The sequence below is a fragment of the Spea bombifrons genome, chromosome 10, assembly GCF_027358695.1.
Source record: "Spea bombifrons isolate aSpeBom1 chromosome 10, aSpeBom1.2.pri, whole genome shotgun sequence".
Taxonomy (NCBI): domain Eukaryota; kingdom Metazoa; phylum Chordata; class Amphibia; order Anura; family Pelobatidae; genus Spea; species Spea bombifrons.
In genome coordinates, this window is record NC_071096.1 from 9,202,657 (window position 1) to 9,220,850 (window position 18,194).

The following is an 18,194-nucleotide window of genomic DNA, read 5'->3' on the forward strand; positions in this document are numbered from 1 at the left end:
AAGTTAAAAAAAACCAAAACCATTAAGTTATAATTTATTTACATATTGATAACGTCCTCATCATCCTTTTAAGATTTCTGTAATCAATGAACAGGAGTCACAATTAACCAAGATAGTTTGGTCCAGATCACTTTCAGCGAGTATGTATCGGCCTCCGCATCGGCATGGGAAAGAATAATTCTCTTCATCTGGAAACAAAACAAACCAAACATTATTGTCTCGGATCTATGTGTGAGATTTTAAAGCAGAGCATCAGAGAGAAGGTGACAGACGGGAAACATCATTAGGGTTTTTAGGGAATCCCAAATATATATATATTATATTATACTCCGATATAAGCCATCAACCATTTTGGTTTTGTCATTTCCACAATAATTTCCCACATTTTTATTTTTCACACCAATTCCTGCTCAATTCAACGGATCCTTCCGTACTGCACCTTTTACCATGACAAGACTGAACGCATCGATGGATCCAACAGCGTGAGGTGTGAAAATACAAGTGCAGGTGATAAAACACAATGTGGTAAATAAACAAACACTGCTCTCTCCGGCCTTCAGCTATATCAAAAACATCGACTGCACTAGGGTGGAAGCACAAGAAGAAATGTATAGAAATGAATGAGCACATATGGAACAGATGTTATGCAGAAATTACCCCCAACCCCAATCTGGAACTCGATCAGTGCAAAGAGCCAGATTCACGATTCAAATGAATACTTTGTTTAGAAGGTAGAGGCATCAATGAACATAAACCTGTCTTGTTCTCTTGGTGGGTTAATATAAAATCTGCTAACTGACGTGAACGGGGAGTCCGAGGTTCTGTTGCTTTTCGGTTCCCTAATGTGGTACTTTGAAAATAGACTCTACTTCTGCCACCTCACGTGACAGACATCCAATTAACTAATGCCACTAATGCTTATATTAAGTAAATACTGAAAACTGGGAAATGTGGGGCACGTCTCACACCCACGTACACTTCTGGAAGAACATCTGGTAGTCAATGTACAGTCTGACAGACGCACACACGCATTGCACATCAATGCTCACATACATAAATACAAAAACATATACATACATCCCACCTCCTGCCCGCTCCCGCTTACCCCTCACCGCTCCAGCAGCTCTCTCCGGTTACTCTCACACGGTGTGGGCAGACTCGCAGGGTCACGCGTCGTAACAATCCCGATACGCTCCGGTCCCCCCTTGCCAGTTCAACACAGTTTAGAAAGTGCTCTTCCGATATGGATTGGTTGGTCCCAGTCGGAAGGGCCCTTTCCAAGCAATTTTGAACTGGTATGAAAAGACAGGAAGAAGGGGGTCGCACAGGGCCCCCTAGAGGCACGGGCCCCGTCGTAGCCGTCACCCCTGCAGTTATGCCAGTGGTAGAACCGTTGTGGGAATATACCAATGACGTGTTCACTGCCAAGCAATCCTCACTTATCACTTCAATGCAATTACTAGGAAGGGTCCGGGAGGCTCTCACAGAAACAGTAGAAATGTCTAGCCAATTTATATAATAACCTCTGACTCTTCTCCTCCATATGTTTAACCTACTGTCCTTCTGCAACCACCCAATAGATTGTACGCTGGCAAGAGTAGGACGCTCTTCTCCTTCCGTCCCAATATGTGGTACCATGTTAAAGTTACTGTCAATTGTTTAATTGTCATGGTTACACCGACGGCCTTTCTTTTCAGGTGTGTAAGAATTTGCATACCTACCGATGCTCCATGACATCTCCTCCAGGTGAATCTGAGCGTCTACAGGCCACATCTGGGTTAGCTCGGATTCTAATAGAACCAAACAAAAAAAAAAGTAGAATTTCACATTTTATACAAATAAAACTTTCAATGTTTAAATTGTCGCTGAATTCTAACCATTAAGCGGTTTCTACGTCTTAAGATAGTTAAGAACCGTTTCCCTTTTCCTTTCTTTTTTTTTAGTTTATGCTTTGACAGGCCCAAACTATTCTTTAACGACACAATTACATTGCATCTAATTTTATTCCTTCAAACATATCTTTTTAACAGTAACTTTACATTCCCAGGGTTGAAATTAAGTTTTCACACTGGTGCACCATCTGCATCCAGTGAATGAATTCCTAATCTGAAGACAAAGTAAGATTGTGGGAGCACCAATTAAAGCAGCAGGACACATCATATAATGCCTTACCGTGCTCCAAAATTCCCATTCATGAATAAAACCCTTTTGTGTTTTGATTTAGGAAGTACATTTTTTTTTTACCGAGTAAATCTGCTCACATTAAAAAAGGGAATTTGTCGTATATATATTTGTATTGAATATAAAAGGAGACGTATACTGTAGTATAAGCCTTGATCTACAGGGCTTCCAGTACATATTAATACTGCTGCGCAAGTGAGATGAGACCACATTCAAAACAAAATACAAACAATATTAAAGTTTTAGCTATAAATAAGCAAGCTGAGGTTTTTCTAACATCTTGGGCATTGTCGGCGGACTGGCCGAAGACACGATGTTGATAATTTTAATCAAAAGTTGACTACTTTTAAAGAACATACTATTAGCAAACATATTAAATATTGGAAAATCAAGCTAAGGATCAGGTTAACCAACAGGCAGCTCACTATTTGGCTTTAAACAATCACTCTAAAGACCTCCAGCTTGCCAAATACTGTGGACGTCACATAAGTCAATGTTCATCAACAGCTGGAAGGTTACCTGTTGGTTTTTTCCACACTAACCATGGTTGGAAAACGTTGTTTAAAATGTTTTTTTGTGCACCAATTATTTTCCTTGTCGTGAGAAGAAAGAGGTCCCCTGACTTCTAGATCTGTCGGCCACCCAGCAATTATAGCACAGTCACCATCTTGCCTTAGAAATTGTATTACTAGGCAGCGAGTCAAGTGAATTTTCCTACAAAGTAGCGCAAAACTGAACAGAGGAGGCGAACTCTATGAAATATCATATTCTATTAAGTAGGACAGTTGTGATCGTCAACAGATCTGCTTAAGTCATTTTAGGCCTATCTGCACCAATTAGGTCATAAATATTTAACTAAAAGCAGTTTTATTATAACATCAAAGTTTCGAAACAAAGACCCATACGTGATCATTGTTTAGGAATTACAGATGGGCCGTTTTCTTGCTTTTAGCCATTACCCAGATTAGTGTCAGTCTAGTTATTTTAAAGCTGATTTTTTTATGGAGTGCTTCCCAACACCTGTATCGGAGTCTGGCAGATGAGGTTCATCATACACAGGTGTGAGATAAAACAAGATATAAAAACCCAAGAGCATTCTCTAAACTATGAGCTAAACTATGAAGAGCAATTATGTGAAAAATTGGGGTTTAAATGGTTAAATTCACATACAGGATGCAGAAATAAGTAAACATGTAGACCTTAGTATAAATGACCAGTGGGTATGGTGGGAAACTAACGTCCTATGATGGGTGGCTATGAATCTTTCCTTAAAGGGACACTCCGGCCATCATATGCACTTGATAGGCGAGTGGTCCCTTTACATTTTTATGCTAAAGCACGGGGGGCGGGGGTTCCGCAGGAGATGCATTGGGGTCTGCGTGCATGCAGGGGTCTTTTTAGACTTACAGAGTACGTTAATATGCATTCTTCTATAGTAAAGGTGTCGGGGACAATAAGACTGTCCCTTTCATTCATGTCGAAGGGAAATTAAGGGAAATTAAGATATTCTCGGTGGAATGTTATATTTTCATTTTCTGTACAATTCCGTGCGTTCAAAAATTATTCTCGAAGCGATCGACAAATTTAGTGGCCGTAACAAGTCAAATAATGGGTGCTTCACTATGAATAATCACCACGGGCAAATGAAACACCTTATTTAACTGCCCTTAAGTACTGGTAAAAAATGTAATTAACACTTAAAAAAAAAAAAAGACCATTTTTTTTCCATGCGATTCATTAATTAACAACATATTATGCCGCGTAGAATGGGTACATTATTTTATATCCTTTTTAATGCATTCTCACGTTTTACCGTAGGTCTAAACTATGGATCTCCAGGGAACTCGGTATCTTGTGCAAATCTGATTAATGTAATTAAGGCAGATCAGCGAGCTTAAAAAATGACAGGATCAATAAAGCCATTCTTAATAGATCTTAAACACCTACAGTACATTAAATATGTAGCGCATAGTTACAAAAAAATGGAACTGGTTCTTACACCCCTTGTTATAGTAGCTCCTGAAGGACTGTAACATCTGACTAATTTCACAAATGAAAGGTGAAACATAATTATAAACCTTTCTTTAGAAAATCTAAAAAAAAAATATATACATTTCATAGATAGAAAGTGCAAGATGATGGGGGAGGGGGGGTGTTTTATTGTAATTCCTTGATGTATGATGGGGCTATTCAGTCCAAGGGAATTCCAAAGTTACGGACTGGGCACCCTTGTTTATAAGACACCATGTGGGCACCTTGGATGAGAAACATTATTATTATCTATTTATAAAACACCAACAATCTACGCAGCGTTTAATACAATCCAAATATTCAAGGGGTCTGACAAGACGAGAATTGACAGACTAAGGCAAACCGATACATTAGGTGGAGAGAGCCCGGCTTGCAAGCTTACAGTCTTGAGGAACATCTTCTCTGATACAATTTCACATGAAACATTCTACAAATCAAACATTAACCGTGGGCTTTTTAGTATTCCAGTATCTTTTTATCCTTATGATCATCCCATGCTTGCTATCACAGGTCAATATCACGAAGAGGAATATACTGTCACAACGGCAGCGCTTTGCCAACCGCCACAGAAAGCAAGGCTCTTCATTTACGGGTGTTTATTTAAAACTAGCTCAATGACACATGTGCGTTCCCCTTTGGCCTATTTGCAATTCCCTCTCTTGGATCACCATCCTTATACAAAGGCTTTTTATCCAACATGATCAGGAACCAGTTACTATCCTAGCTACCTGGCCTAAAGATCATAACAGAAGCCATAAGTCCTAGATACACAGTTTGCCCTCATACACCAGGCAACATTCTACACGTAAGCAAGTATGGCACCCCAGCGATCGGCATAGGTCAGCAACATCTCTAAATAAGTCACCCAATAGACCCAATATACTTACTGCCAAACAGATGCTCTATACCCGAGAATGAGGAGACTAGCCCAAAGACTTTTAAAGAGGCATTTTCCCTGAAGTAACAGTAATTTAGGTTGAAAAAAGACAAGTTGATCAAAATTTAAATCCTCGTGTTCATCTAGCAGAAGACAAAAAAAAAACATTGAAGCAATTTCCGGTTATGCCTTAAAAATTGGAAAACATTCTTTCTCGACTCCGAAATAGCTACTGAAACTAAACTGTTTCTTTTTCTTCAAAATTAGGGTAATTGGTCAATGCCACCTGGGGGTAATAATGTCTGCCAGTCACCTACACCTGCATTGAGAAACATCAAAATATCACATCAGATTCATTCAACCTTTTCCTATGAGTTGAACCATCTGATTCCCATTTCAGAAACAGTAACTTGTAATTAGAGACTCTTCATACTTTTATTCTCTGGTTTATTTTAGCTATACGCGTATAAAGAATCATTTATTTATAACAATGGCTATGGCATTACTGCTACTGGTAATACGTAAAAGATGGCGCTAGCGATGGGGAAAATAAAGTTCAGAAGGGATGTTGGGACCCTGGTCCTTTTGGATGAGTCTTATGTCGGGTTTTTAGTTTAACACAAAAGAAGTACGGGAGTTAATTGTACAAAGAGTGCAATTAATGAATTAAAGAATGCCGCATACACTTTTTACTTGTCCACCCAGAAAAGTACCTTCTGTTTTCTGTAGCTGGGAAGAGTCCATTGGTGGTATATTAATAACCTCTAACACCTAGAATTTTAGGGCTAGTGCCTTCTTATAAAAAATACTCAAAGCACTGTAAGTCTACCTTATAAACCAAACAACCCAACGCACCAGCCCCGGGAGGAGTGAGTGAAAGGACCCTACTGCTTGACTGAAAAATAGGATCAAATAAAAAGCTTGCAGGCTCTTCAAGCCCTACAGCTCAGAGAGATCTAAAGGGATTCTTTCAGGGTAATAACATGAAATAACGATGAGTGTCCAGGCTCAATACGAGACAACTCTCTATGGAACATCCACAGTCTAAATTTAACATTCTAAAAAGGGCGATGACATCAGAGTTATTTGCTAATAGCAATTATTATTTGATCAGTTATTTTTTTGTATTATTCATAAGGTTGTATGTCTTGCGTATCATGGTAAATTCAGTGGTCCATAAGGAAGTCCCTTCTGATCCAGACCGTTACCTGGAGCTTCAGCAGTGACACGAGTCAAATGCTTGTGGGGTACCCGAGTTTCTTTGGTTATTTCTGAGTATCTGTGCCTTCAATACAATGTCTACTTATCTAGCTCTGCTGACAAAGCGCACGCGTCCCATAACGTTCGGCCATAACATTGTCGAGCGGGGATCGAAAAGGTAGGTATGAGTTAAGAAATCAAACAACGCAGCCGAGGCAGTTTGCTTTTAGCAGATGTACTGAAGACTGATGTGGCTGTGTATGAAAGATAAGCCAGAGTGTGTTACTGCAATGTGCCACTGAGTGTTTTCCCCATAGGCAATCCACTATTATTGACTACCCCTCCCATTAGCGAGGAGGGTGGGTGTACATTTATTAAAGGTTCTAATGGAAGGCTGAGGGACTCCTGCCCCCGAGCCGAAGCAGAAAGACAGGCTATCACATCATGTAACAGGAGCCCGTGTGTGACAGATCTGACCTACATTCCCCCTTTCTTGCTCACAACAGCCTGTCGCTGATTTAAGAAGCTATTCTCCCAGATACATGCGGCACAAAAATGTGTGCCAATGAGATCTGCAGATTTATATATATATTTGGTATCAAACTCATTTTCCACTGCCCAACGTACACATGCAATGTATGTTACACATGGAGCTTGATGGGGAACATCAGATGCTATTCCATAGGGAACTAGACTACAGAATTTGTTTACTGTTTTATGTGGATTCCAGCAGAACCACAGAAATTCATATGCCTCTTCTGTTAAAACAGGTTCACCCCCCCCCTTTTCGAATCGTGAACACATTGGAACCAAGGCAATCCGGCACATACACTACACAAACGTTCTATGGTTTATAGAAGAATCTATACGATCTATAAGGAGGTCAGGTATAAGGGCTAAGATGTCCACGGTTGGTAATTCCCACACACGTGCATCTCCATAAACTTCTTAAAATATGATTTGGAACAAATCAGGGATACTTCAGTCGAACCTCACAAATGCTAGGAGGGTCGCATCGCTGTAGTACGAAACAAGTTAACATGTAGAATCGTACGAAGAAGACTATAACTGGCCACAAACATTAACCTTAACAACAAACAGTCCTAAATCGAGCGTCTTCCATAATTCATGTTGCTAAGACACTCAAGCACACAATAGAAATGGCTGATAGGAATTCATGTATAGCCTGGAATGAAAGAGTCTCCCGTGAAGACCTACCACGCAACAGCACGTCATATTCTTTTTTTGTTTCTTCATTCCCGAGGATTTTCCACGCCTGATTAATGTCGATGAATCTCTGGGCTCCATCCTCTACTTGTTTTCCTGTTGTGTTCCTGCTCTGTTTATCCGGGTGGTACTGCAGGAAGCAAAAGGACATTCAGAGAAAGAAATATATAATAGATACAAATACAATAACAACGCGGGCAAATAATAAAGTATAATTGTTAGTTGACTTCATGGAGGTTGGTTGTTGCTGCTGCATGGCCAGAAGATCCATGTCCTCCATGTCTCTAAATTAATCTAGGACACTCTCTTCATACATAGTAACAAATGATTGCTCCATCCATGTGTCCAAAATAAAAATAAAATCAAGTTTCATCTCAGTATTCTGCGGCAGATTACCTTTCTAGAGCCATTTTACCGGTTGAGATTTTACAATAGCAATAAATACGAATAAGAATGAAAATTTCATGTGTGAAATTCTTTCACATTTCTATGTGAAGGTAATTATTGTAAACCTATGGCATAAAGTAGGCCGCAAAGGGTACTTTCCACGGGTCCCATGACCTTAGAGGAGATAACGGCCAACCATCGACGCTGCATTCAGCGGTTCGGTGAGTTGGTCAAAGCAATGGAAACTAATAGCGCTGGATAGTTAATATGCGGGGGTGAACTGGTTTTATCCGCAACTGAACAGCAACCCGATGTTGGCTATACCCTTGATGCAGAGCATTTATAACCCCAAAGTTTAGATACTAAGAAAACAAAAGCATGTGATTACCCACACAGAAGATGGAACTGGTTTGTTCATCGAGTATGTAGAACAGCAATGCTTTTTTACAATCATCCGTGAACATACATGAGTTACCGGTTTTTAAACGGCTCATTCATATTCAGTTGTTTTTAATAAGTGGTCTGTACTAACGTCACATGTGTTATCTGCACGGAACAAACCTCTCTTAGTTGTACATTACCACCTCTTTATGTCATTCAATCTTCTATCTTTATAATGTTAGTAACACCATTAATAATTATTAAGTTATGTTAATGGGAGGTGCTGTTCCACGTGCTCTGCTGAAATTAACACTTTTATGACAAATTTTGTAGCATTAGAAACATTCCTGATACAAAAAGCAGGAGTTGACGGTTTTATTGCCATAGAAAATAAAACATAAAAAAGCTTCTTAAAGGCTTCTGTGTGGTTTTCATGTAATCAAAACCTCAGAGGAAATAAAAAAATAAAATATCATAGGATACTATGGAGTGCAAGAAAATAATTTTTTTTAATATAAAACACTCTTTGCCGACACACTCACGGTGAAAATAAAAGAAAATTATATTTTAACAATTTTGGAAATCCCGATGGTCCATGGGAAAGAACTTGGCAGAAGAGGGCTCAATACCCCTGAGCAAATGCCCTCTTTAAACACCTTGTTAAACCGTTCAGGAACGCTACAGAAGGGAGCTGCTGATCAAATAATAGCCCCAGGGCTCCCAAAAACAGCCCCGCGTCTCTTCAGTATACATAAGCACTCCTAATTCATCACAACAGGTTTGAAGGACCCATGACTTGTTGCACTACAGGCACCCAACAGCACCAATATATCAAGAGACGCACTAGTCTGACTTAATGTTAGCATCGTACTGTTATGTAAAGAGGTTTTGTGGACGCGGCTAGCCCGGAGCTATGGGGTTTTCCTTTGTGGACGGCAAGGTTCATCAGCTCACTAATTGGGGAGCATGTTCTGTCAACGCTTTCATGCTTTTTGTATATTAATTGAGCTTTCTGCCTAGCTAACGGTACCAAAGCACTTACTCCCAATAGTACTACAAATGGGATACTGCGACTTAAAAAGAAAGAAAAAAAGCTCATTATTTAGGGTTAGAAAACAAGATACAAGCAAATTTACCAAAAATATGAATCTATATGTAGACAAAAATATATATATATATATATATATATATATATATATATATTTTTTTTTTTGTTGTTGAGAGAAAAAAAAATATTGTTGCTACAATCTATATTTTATCCAGATTCCAGGGATGTGGATCTTATTCACAAACACAGAGGGTTAACGAGCCCGACAATGTGGAGAATTGCTTGTGTTAACAATACCCGATACACATACTTCCCGCTTATCTGAATTCAAGTAACAGAAATGAATGTTAGGATTGAATATTTGTGCATTTAAAGGAAAATATGTTATTTAGTATATCAGCTGCATCCATTTAAACATCTTTAAATCGACAAGCAAATACATCCAATCAATATAATCTGGTTAGTTAGTAAAATGTATTGGTATAAGTCATCATTCTATAGAAAAGAGTCAACATTATTTATTTTGTAATATCTTAATATCTGGGTAACTGTCGTGTAACAAAACCCAGCATAACAATTAATCAGCTCCTTATGGATGCATAAAAAGAACGCAATGGAAAGGTGACGTCCAAAACAAATTCATACCCTTTTTATATTGTTTACAACAATATTCTAGGCACAATTTAAATAACGGTCATACTAGTTAACCCCCTAACTGGAACTAGGAATCAACCTTTTTCTTAGGGAGAAGTCAGCTCCATGTAATTGCATTTAAACTACTCCAGTTAGGTGCCAGTAGAAGCATTTTTGAGGGTCACGGCTCCGTCATGTTTCTGGGGGTTTTCACCCCCCCAATCCAAGCCGAGTTCCCAGTTATCCTATAATAGCGACGATGTGGATTTGCTGCGTCTACGCGTGGGTAATACTGTCCCACTCGAAACTACGTAAAAAGTTTTCTTGAAGGAACGTTATTTCCATGTTGTGGTCATTATGTGTCCTTCCACCCAACTGCAATTCATCTGATGTGTGTGGCGAGTCCATTCAGTGGATCTCGTCAGTAAGAGATCCCGTCTCTCAGTTGACGTATCTGTGTTAATCGGTTACATGTGTAATTAAGCAGACACGTCTTCGTTTTATAGACACTGTATTTACCCCTCCACACAGTCTTGCTGTAACTTTAACGGTAACTGTTCACAAAAGAACACAATGGAACGTTTGTTCAATGAAACTCCACATCTTCACTTTTCTCCCAACACTTAAAAGCACGATAACTGGAGTTCAGCACCGGCTGCCACGATTCGTCTAGCACCAGCCTGCAAGCCAAAATACAATTAATGTACAAATTATTATATTGCCCCCTGTTTTCGCAGAAAAGAGAATGGTTGCGGCTTTCTAATTATCTTTTGTCTAATAGCGAAAGAAATTAACCCGGTGAGCGACAAGCGCAATTAACAGTACACCGTCACCTTCTCCAGAACCTTCGAGGTGGAATCCGCATTTACAAGTTAAAGAAGATGCTTAGCATTTGAGCCTCAGGCCAGTGGAAAGTCAACTTAGATCAGGCGGCGCCTACAAACACCCAACGCGGGATTGTTTTTTTCGCTGTATTGGAAATAATTGAGTCAGAGTCAAAGGAGACAAACAAATTCCTACGAACTATAAGCTCCCGGTGCAGATCAGGGAAGTAGGGAACGCCGAGGAATACGTGGGATAAATTATGGATGCGGCTGAGAGTGCTCCAACGTGTTTGTGTAACATAGCATGTTACTGCGTGGCTTCAGAAGAAAATACAAACTTGCGGGGAGACGGCAAAGTACAACACGCTACTGCCACCTAATGCATGTCACAAGATAGCCCGGGATACTGTCGGAGAGCCGTCCATGTATTGTGACCGTTCCGTGTCAGCGCTACTGACCAACGATTGACAAGCTCAATTAGTCAATTTTACAACAAAAAAAATCTGTCTAGTTTGGCTGTCAAAGGACTCAAAGTTGCCTCATATTGTTCTCCGGGGGCCCTGGGACTTCCAAAGACCTGATTAATAACTTAGCCTTTTTGTTACTTTTAAAAAGAACACGCTGTGTGTGTAAACATTATGGCTTTCTCCTCATCTTTCTTATGACACGAATACAAATTGTAGCAAGTTAAAACAAAATATGTATGCAAGCGATTAAAAAAAAAAAAAACACACATGTATTAAATTGATGTAGTCCTAACACAAAAGGCAGATGAGCGGATAACGACTGGTTAAAGGTGCTGTTCCATCAGCCGACTCGAAACGCAGCATTAGAAACATTATTCATTGCATTATTGTCCAAACCTTTTCCAGGGATATTTAATCATGTAAACGTTTCATTCACTTATTTTATGCCAGTCATGTGACACAAAAGCAGGCACCGATAGGTTGATTTCATAAAACTGAAAAGGATTCCGTATTAATAAGAATAACAAAACGGCCACTCTTCTAAGCTTAATTTCCTCAATATACTAGAGAAGACGATCAAAGTTTTCAGGAATAGCATCTTTATTCTCAGTGCCAAAAAACGGCCTTGCCCCTAAATTCTACAAAACATTGTCTACTTCAGCATTACTACACACATCAGATAAAGGGAAATATGTGAAATAATATGTGAAAGAATACGTGGACAGAGCTTAGAATTATTCACATCAATTTGAGATGGAACCAAGTAATAAAAAATGAAGTAAGTAAATGTCAATAATTAGACAAATCACTGCTCCTATTCAGCATTCTATCACAAAGACGTCAGTTTCACGTGAATAGTTATATTTAGCACCCAATGGGAGGGGACTGGGCGTGGCCACAGACTGCTCACCTGTGATAGATACCAGACATGCTGTTATACATACGAGACACAGGTATGCGATTTATTTCCCACCCCCCCAACATTCACATACTGAGTTTAGCCAAATGATGTTAATATTAAATTATCAATACAATCATCAATAACATGTTCAAGAAATCTCTGTCGTCCGCTAAAGTCTAAACTCTTCATGATCAGTCAGGAATTCCCACGCTGCTGTTTCCGCTACATAGTACCAGCTTCACAAAGCTGCAACAGACCTTACGAGGTCAAAGATAGTTTCTGGCACAGGCCAAGAAGCTGACCAAAGAAGCCAATCACTACCCAGAGGCGGCAAGTATCAGCTCGGACTAGTAGGGAATTGCCCCCTTTTCTAAGACAACACCTAACACCTAGTATTTATATAGCGCCTTCCTCCCAGTGAGACTCCAAAACAGTTCAAAATGTCTATGTGAATGTTTAGGGGCCATGCCATCAGAATTATTCTATGCCTCCAATGTGAATGTTTAGGGGCCATGCCATCTTAATTATTCACTGCCCCAATGTGAATGTTTAGGGGCCATGCCATCATAATTATTCTCTGCCTCCAATATAAATGTTTAGGGGCCATGCCATCATAATTATTCTCTGCCCCCAATATGAATGTTAAGGGGCCATGCCATCATAATTATTCTCTGCCTCCAATATAAATGTTTAGGGGCCATGCCATCATAATTATTCTCTGCCCCCAATATGAATGTTAAGGGGCCATGCCATCATAATTATTCTCTGCCCCCAATATAAATGTTTAGGGGCCATGCCATCAGAATTATTCTACGCCTCCAATGTGAATGTTTAGGGGCCATGCCATCAGAATTATTCTCTGCCCCCAATATAAATGTTTAGGGGCCATGCCATCATAATTATTCCATGCCTTCAATGTGAATGTTTAGGGGCCATGCCATCAGAATTATTCTACGCCTTCAATGTGAATGTTTAGGGGCCTGTCCATCTTAATTATTCCCTGCTCCCAATGCCAATATTTAAGGGCCATGCCATCATAACCATTGTCCATATAAAAGCGTGTGGCAGTTTATATATATATTCAGTAGGCATTTGGCACATTTCTAACACAAAAGCACGACTATTATTTTTGGCATAATTACGTCTCTGCATTTGCAAAAAAATAAGAATGTTAAAATATCAGCAAAAAAAAAAGGAAACAAAGGCATTTTTCCATATATTTTGAGGTCTCGTCCCTGTAAACAGCAATTTCCATATACACAACAGCTGCAAGCCAATTCCGAGTCTAATCGGCACTGACCCAAAAATTCAAGCAAATATAAAACGGGCGAACAAAAATTCATAGTGATGGCGTCGGACAATGGGATTGAATTAGTTTCATAGTTTTATTGTCTCAGCAACAATTGTCTGCGCATTCATTGCTACAATGATGTAAATTCATATCCTTTTTATAACAACACAAGCGCTTCATTTCCATAGATACTTGGCCAAACGCCATCGCCACCCACCCCTATTTACATCTAATTTATATCTCCTCTTCTTAGCCTAAACAGAGGCTCACCGAAGACTGTTTACAGCACAGCTTCGTCAAAACTCGGGTCATTTCTAGGACTGATAACTTTCAGCAGCACGTTTTAAAGGGACTATTCACAACATAAAACCATCAGGTTAAACAGGGGCGATTGTGATTTTTGTTGGCCAGATGACCAACAATGATGATAGGGAATGGACTCTACCCAATCACGCGGTGCTATTTTCATCCGGTAATTTAGCTGCAAAATGAATCATGAGCTTTGGGTATTAAGGAGAAATAGAGAAGTAATATTTATTATCATTCATTTACTTTGAGCGTTATACCAGAACTCTAAGGAATACACATTTAGAAGCATGAAACGTAGGAATTTGATTGGATGTCCTGACCATGGACGCTGTTGGTGGACATTGAGGATCAGGGGTGAGAAACTCTTCTAAAAGATGGAGGCTGGAGCTTCTAAATCTTTTCTCGTTGGACCCATGGAGTGGAAGTGCCAGCTGTCTGCACCTGGATGATCCAACGAGTGGCCACATGTCATTATCGGTAGGGTGATGCAATGAGGAACGTCAAGGTGAAGAAACTTATATAATAAACTGTGTATTAAACACCAAAGTGTTACCCTCTCCCTTTGTTACGGCGGGAAGGGTCTTAATAGTGGGGTGAAAAACTTGTTTAATTTTAATCACAAGTATTTTGGAGTGTCTGGCACGGTCTCAGAGTTGTGGATAACATGCCAACACCAATCAAATAAAATCTTGGAGGTGGAATTTGACAGGAATCAGGCGGTGGCTGGGTTCTCATCTAATTATCAGTGGGAGATAAAACATAAAACTTGATTTGCATATCCACATTCGGCATCCTGGAGTCAAGCCATTCTTCACTGATTTTCCACACATGTCAAATGTTAGATAGGCATACAGTGTATCTGTTCAACTTTGCCAGAACACCATTGAAGACTTGATGGATTTACTGGTATGTCAGACAAGATCATTCCGCAGACCAGTAAGCGAGGCCTGTGCTGTTCTAAAGAGGTTGCCATCATTAATGTTAAGTGTCGGTTTACATAGTCTGGATTAGAATTCCTAAAAGACTCTAATTCAGACCTCATGGGGCCATGTGGCTTGTTCCATAATAAGCCATGGAAGGCCTTGGTATTAGAACGATATCTCCTATATTTAAGGGACTATGGATGCTCATTTTCAAGGAAGTCTCATCTCGCAAGCTACTTAACCTTTTCAGGCCAAGACTATTTGACCTGAAGAATTTTTCAGTTTTCTTCATATTTCAACTCCCTGATATCACTATACATCAGGCCATACCCCAGTGTGGTTCTTCTACAAAAATGCAACGTAATACATTGGTCGGGGGTCAACAAATCTGGTTTGGATCCAGAAGCCACCCAAAAGTTAGTTTTATTCTTGCCTAATTATGGTTTTATTGTCATATATTACCCAACCTGGTTTGTCGATCCTTGCTAAACACTATACAGTAACAGACACATGCTGACATCTTATGCTCAAAACACCATATATACACACACACACACACTGACTCTGACACTGTAGTACACATACACATCTTCCCCTCTCACCTGCCACAACACTGCCCATCTTCTGCCACTGAGAGTTCGACACACAATGCTTTTCTGCGGGTGCTCAGAGAAGTGATGTGAGGCACCCATCAGGGTCACGTGGCATGCCTTTTATCACCCAGGTGGGTGCCCACATGGCACTCGCAACACCAGATTCATGATTGCAAAACCCTGGGCACCAGGACATGGTTTCTTTTTCGCGATTGCAACTAGGCACCCTTGGTTTGTCGAACTCTGGTATTGGTAATGTAGAAGGTTTCTCTGATTGATTTAGCTATACATTACACAGGGCCAGCTCAGCCCTTCCTGCAGAGGGCACCAATTATGTATAGTGATTACCAGGGAGCTGAAATGTTCAACTCTTCTGCATATTGCCCATTTGTATGTATTTTTTGCACTAGACAATGCTTTAACGTCTATAAAACACTGAAGGTTAAGTCATACTCACTAATAAAGCAAGCTTCTGATACTTCTGTTTCAGCTCGGCCTGGCTGTCACTGGGATTAGCGCCAAGTACAGCATACCAGTCCTTGTGAAGAGATTTAGAAGCCATCATATATATTTTACATGTTGAGGAACCTACAAATTAAATATTAAAACATATTTCATTATTTTTATTCACTAAACACCCTTGGTTATTACCTAGCCCCACTGGGCTTGATGAAGACGATATAGAAAGGTGCATATTGATAACTGGCGCTGGCTGCTTGCAGACGGGATCTGGTGACAGGTGATCACTCACATCTCTTACAGCGAGCAACACAATTTTCCCCAAGCGCACTCTTAACTAGATCCCCACCACCCGCTTCAAAACGAGCATCTCCCACCGCGGGACCAGACAGAAAATGTTACTTAGTCGATGCCCGTTCTTGGTGAGCAGCCCATCAGATGTCAATCAGACAGCTGAAAACAAGATGTATCTCAGCAGTTGAACCTCATTTATTGAGAATTCCAAGGCGAGATAAAAGTAATTTTAGCTTCTAAAAGAAAATTAGTTATTTCAATAGTTTATGGGCCTTTAAAAACACTACTCTGTTACTTCCCGACAGCTGTCTGATACCCGGGGTTTATTTATTGTTAGTGATCACGCCTGGTCCTTCCCGTGAAACCAGCAGAACGCTCTACCATCAGGAGAGACAATTGTTAGGCACAGATACAGGCATCAGCAAATAGCGGAGGAACCACGGCTCTTCTTTCGCTGTGTCCAAATTATTTTTTGGCTTAAATCTCCAAATATTTCTTATTGTGTTTACAGGATTTAGAGAAATGAGAAGAACACTTCACAGCCGGATGGTGGACATTTGTAACTGAACTAATTTAAAAATAATAGATTTAACGCAAATTTCAGGCATCCTAATGATTGTTATTATTATTATTGCAAAAAGCTAAAACATTATTAAAAAAAATAAACCGCTACTTTTTTTTTTTAAGTTTTAAATTAATATTTTTATTTAGCTCGATTTCCTGGCCTGAATATCAGAAGAAAATATATGTTTTGTATACTGAATGATATAGATGGCACGTGAAGTTAGGTGATCATTCAATACCGTTTTCCACTATGTTACTTTTAGAGCTCCGGCAGATTCCAATCACATTAAAACTGACAATATACATAATTAACAATAATATAAAAAAAAAAACCGCCCTGACATACAGGAGAAGACTGCCCAGCTTTTGTGTGCCGATAATCTATCAAAATAATATTAAACTGTCCAAAATTATTTTCCAAGTCATCGTGTGTGTGTGTGTGATATATATATATATATATATATTTCACACACACAATTTAATAATTGCCTTATAATTAAATATCTAATAGCACATGACACAACAAAAACCAAAATCATGCACTCTATAGGTACAAAACTTCAAGAAACATCACAAGCTTTGACCATGTTTCAAGACCAGTAAGGGCATGATAATGTCAGCTAATCCCTGCGTGTCATCATGAGTCTATATCCTCTAGATTGTAAACTTCCAATGATGTATCAGTTCGTATCTGTAAGAAGTGCTGCAGAAATTGTTTGTGCTATATATTATTTATTATTATCATCAATAATAATAATAAATAACAACAACATCCAGCATAGAGCAGTAGCAAAGTAACTATAGCATTAGACAAACACACACACACACATATATATATATATACACAGATTTATTACAGTAAACCTAGAAATTTCAGGTAACTGTAATGCCTACTTTATAAGAATGGGATGTTTCGTTATATAGCATTATTCCTCAGCTGAGGGGTTAACTACAGTATAGGCCCAGGTAGCAACAATAAATAACACACAGAGCAGGACCCAAGTCCGCTTCCTGTAATTAAACACACGGGCACGTCGCTTAACCTAGAATAACCCCACAAAATCCCGTTCCCTACCAACCCACCGTACGGCACACACTACACCGGGACTTCCGCCTCATGAGCAGCCGCAAGAGAACCACACATCCCAGCATGCTCTGCGGATCAGCACTTGCTCAATTCAAACCGTCCCAACTTTACTGACACTGCTTTTCACAATGTTGATAGGTTCGGCTTAGAGATGGACGCTGTCACCATGGAAACCAATGGATCCTGAGGCCCGAAAAGCCGGAATCGTCTTCTGAAAAGTGAGTTACTTTCATTCATTTATTGACGATATTTTTATTAACAGTTAACGGAAAGAAACGTGATTTCACACGTAGCTTATTTACATGTAATGGCGAGCAAATCGTGGTAGAAATATTATATATAAATGTGTGCGTATTGAACGTCATTGTTAAAGTTTTACTACTAATTTGTTGTGCAGTTTTGACGTCATTATATTCCAGTTTGAAGCCACTGTGCATTAAAAAGAAGTTTTTCTCCCTTGTTTCTCCGTGTTTTTTCCTTTTAATGGTTAATTCTCCATTTGGACTAGTTGGAGAGG

General features: G+C 39.5%; 2 protein-coding genes across 2 annotated transcripts in view; one reads left to right on the forward strand and one right to left on the reverse strand.

The window, feature by feature from the left end:
* Positions 1 to 22: 22 nt before the first annotated feature.
* Positions 23 to 17,755, reverse strand: DNAJC24 (DnaJ heat shock protein family (Hsp40) member C24). Its single transcript, XM_053449326.1, has 5 exons — positions 17,674 to 17,755; positions 15,731 to 15,861; positions 7,508 to 7,646; positions 1,722 to 1,790; positions 23 to 188 (listed from the first exon to the last, which is right to left on the reverse strand). The coding sequence occupies exons 2-5, from the start codon at positions 15,836 to 15,838 to the stop codon at positions 61 to 63; spliced, it is 444 nt and encodes a 147-aa protein (XP_053305301.1). The 5' UTR covers positions 15,839 to 15,861; positions 17,674 to 17,755; the 3' UTR covers positions 23 to 60.
* The window catches only part of LOC128467598 (doublecortin domain-containing protein 1-like), a 91,476-nt gene continuing 90,511 nt past the window's right edge, over positions 17,230 to 18,194 (forward strand). The window contains exons 1-2 of the mRNA XM_053449271.1: positions 17,230 to 17,283; positions 17,816 to 17,895. Coding sequence (XP_053305246.1) covers positions 17,230 to 17,283; positions 17,816 to 17,895 — 134 coding nt within the window. The remainder of the gene's footprint in view (positions 17,284 to 17,815; positions 17,896 to 18,194) is intronic.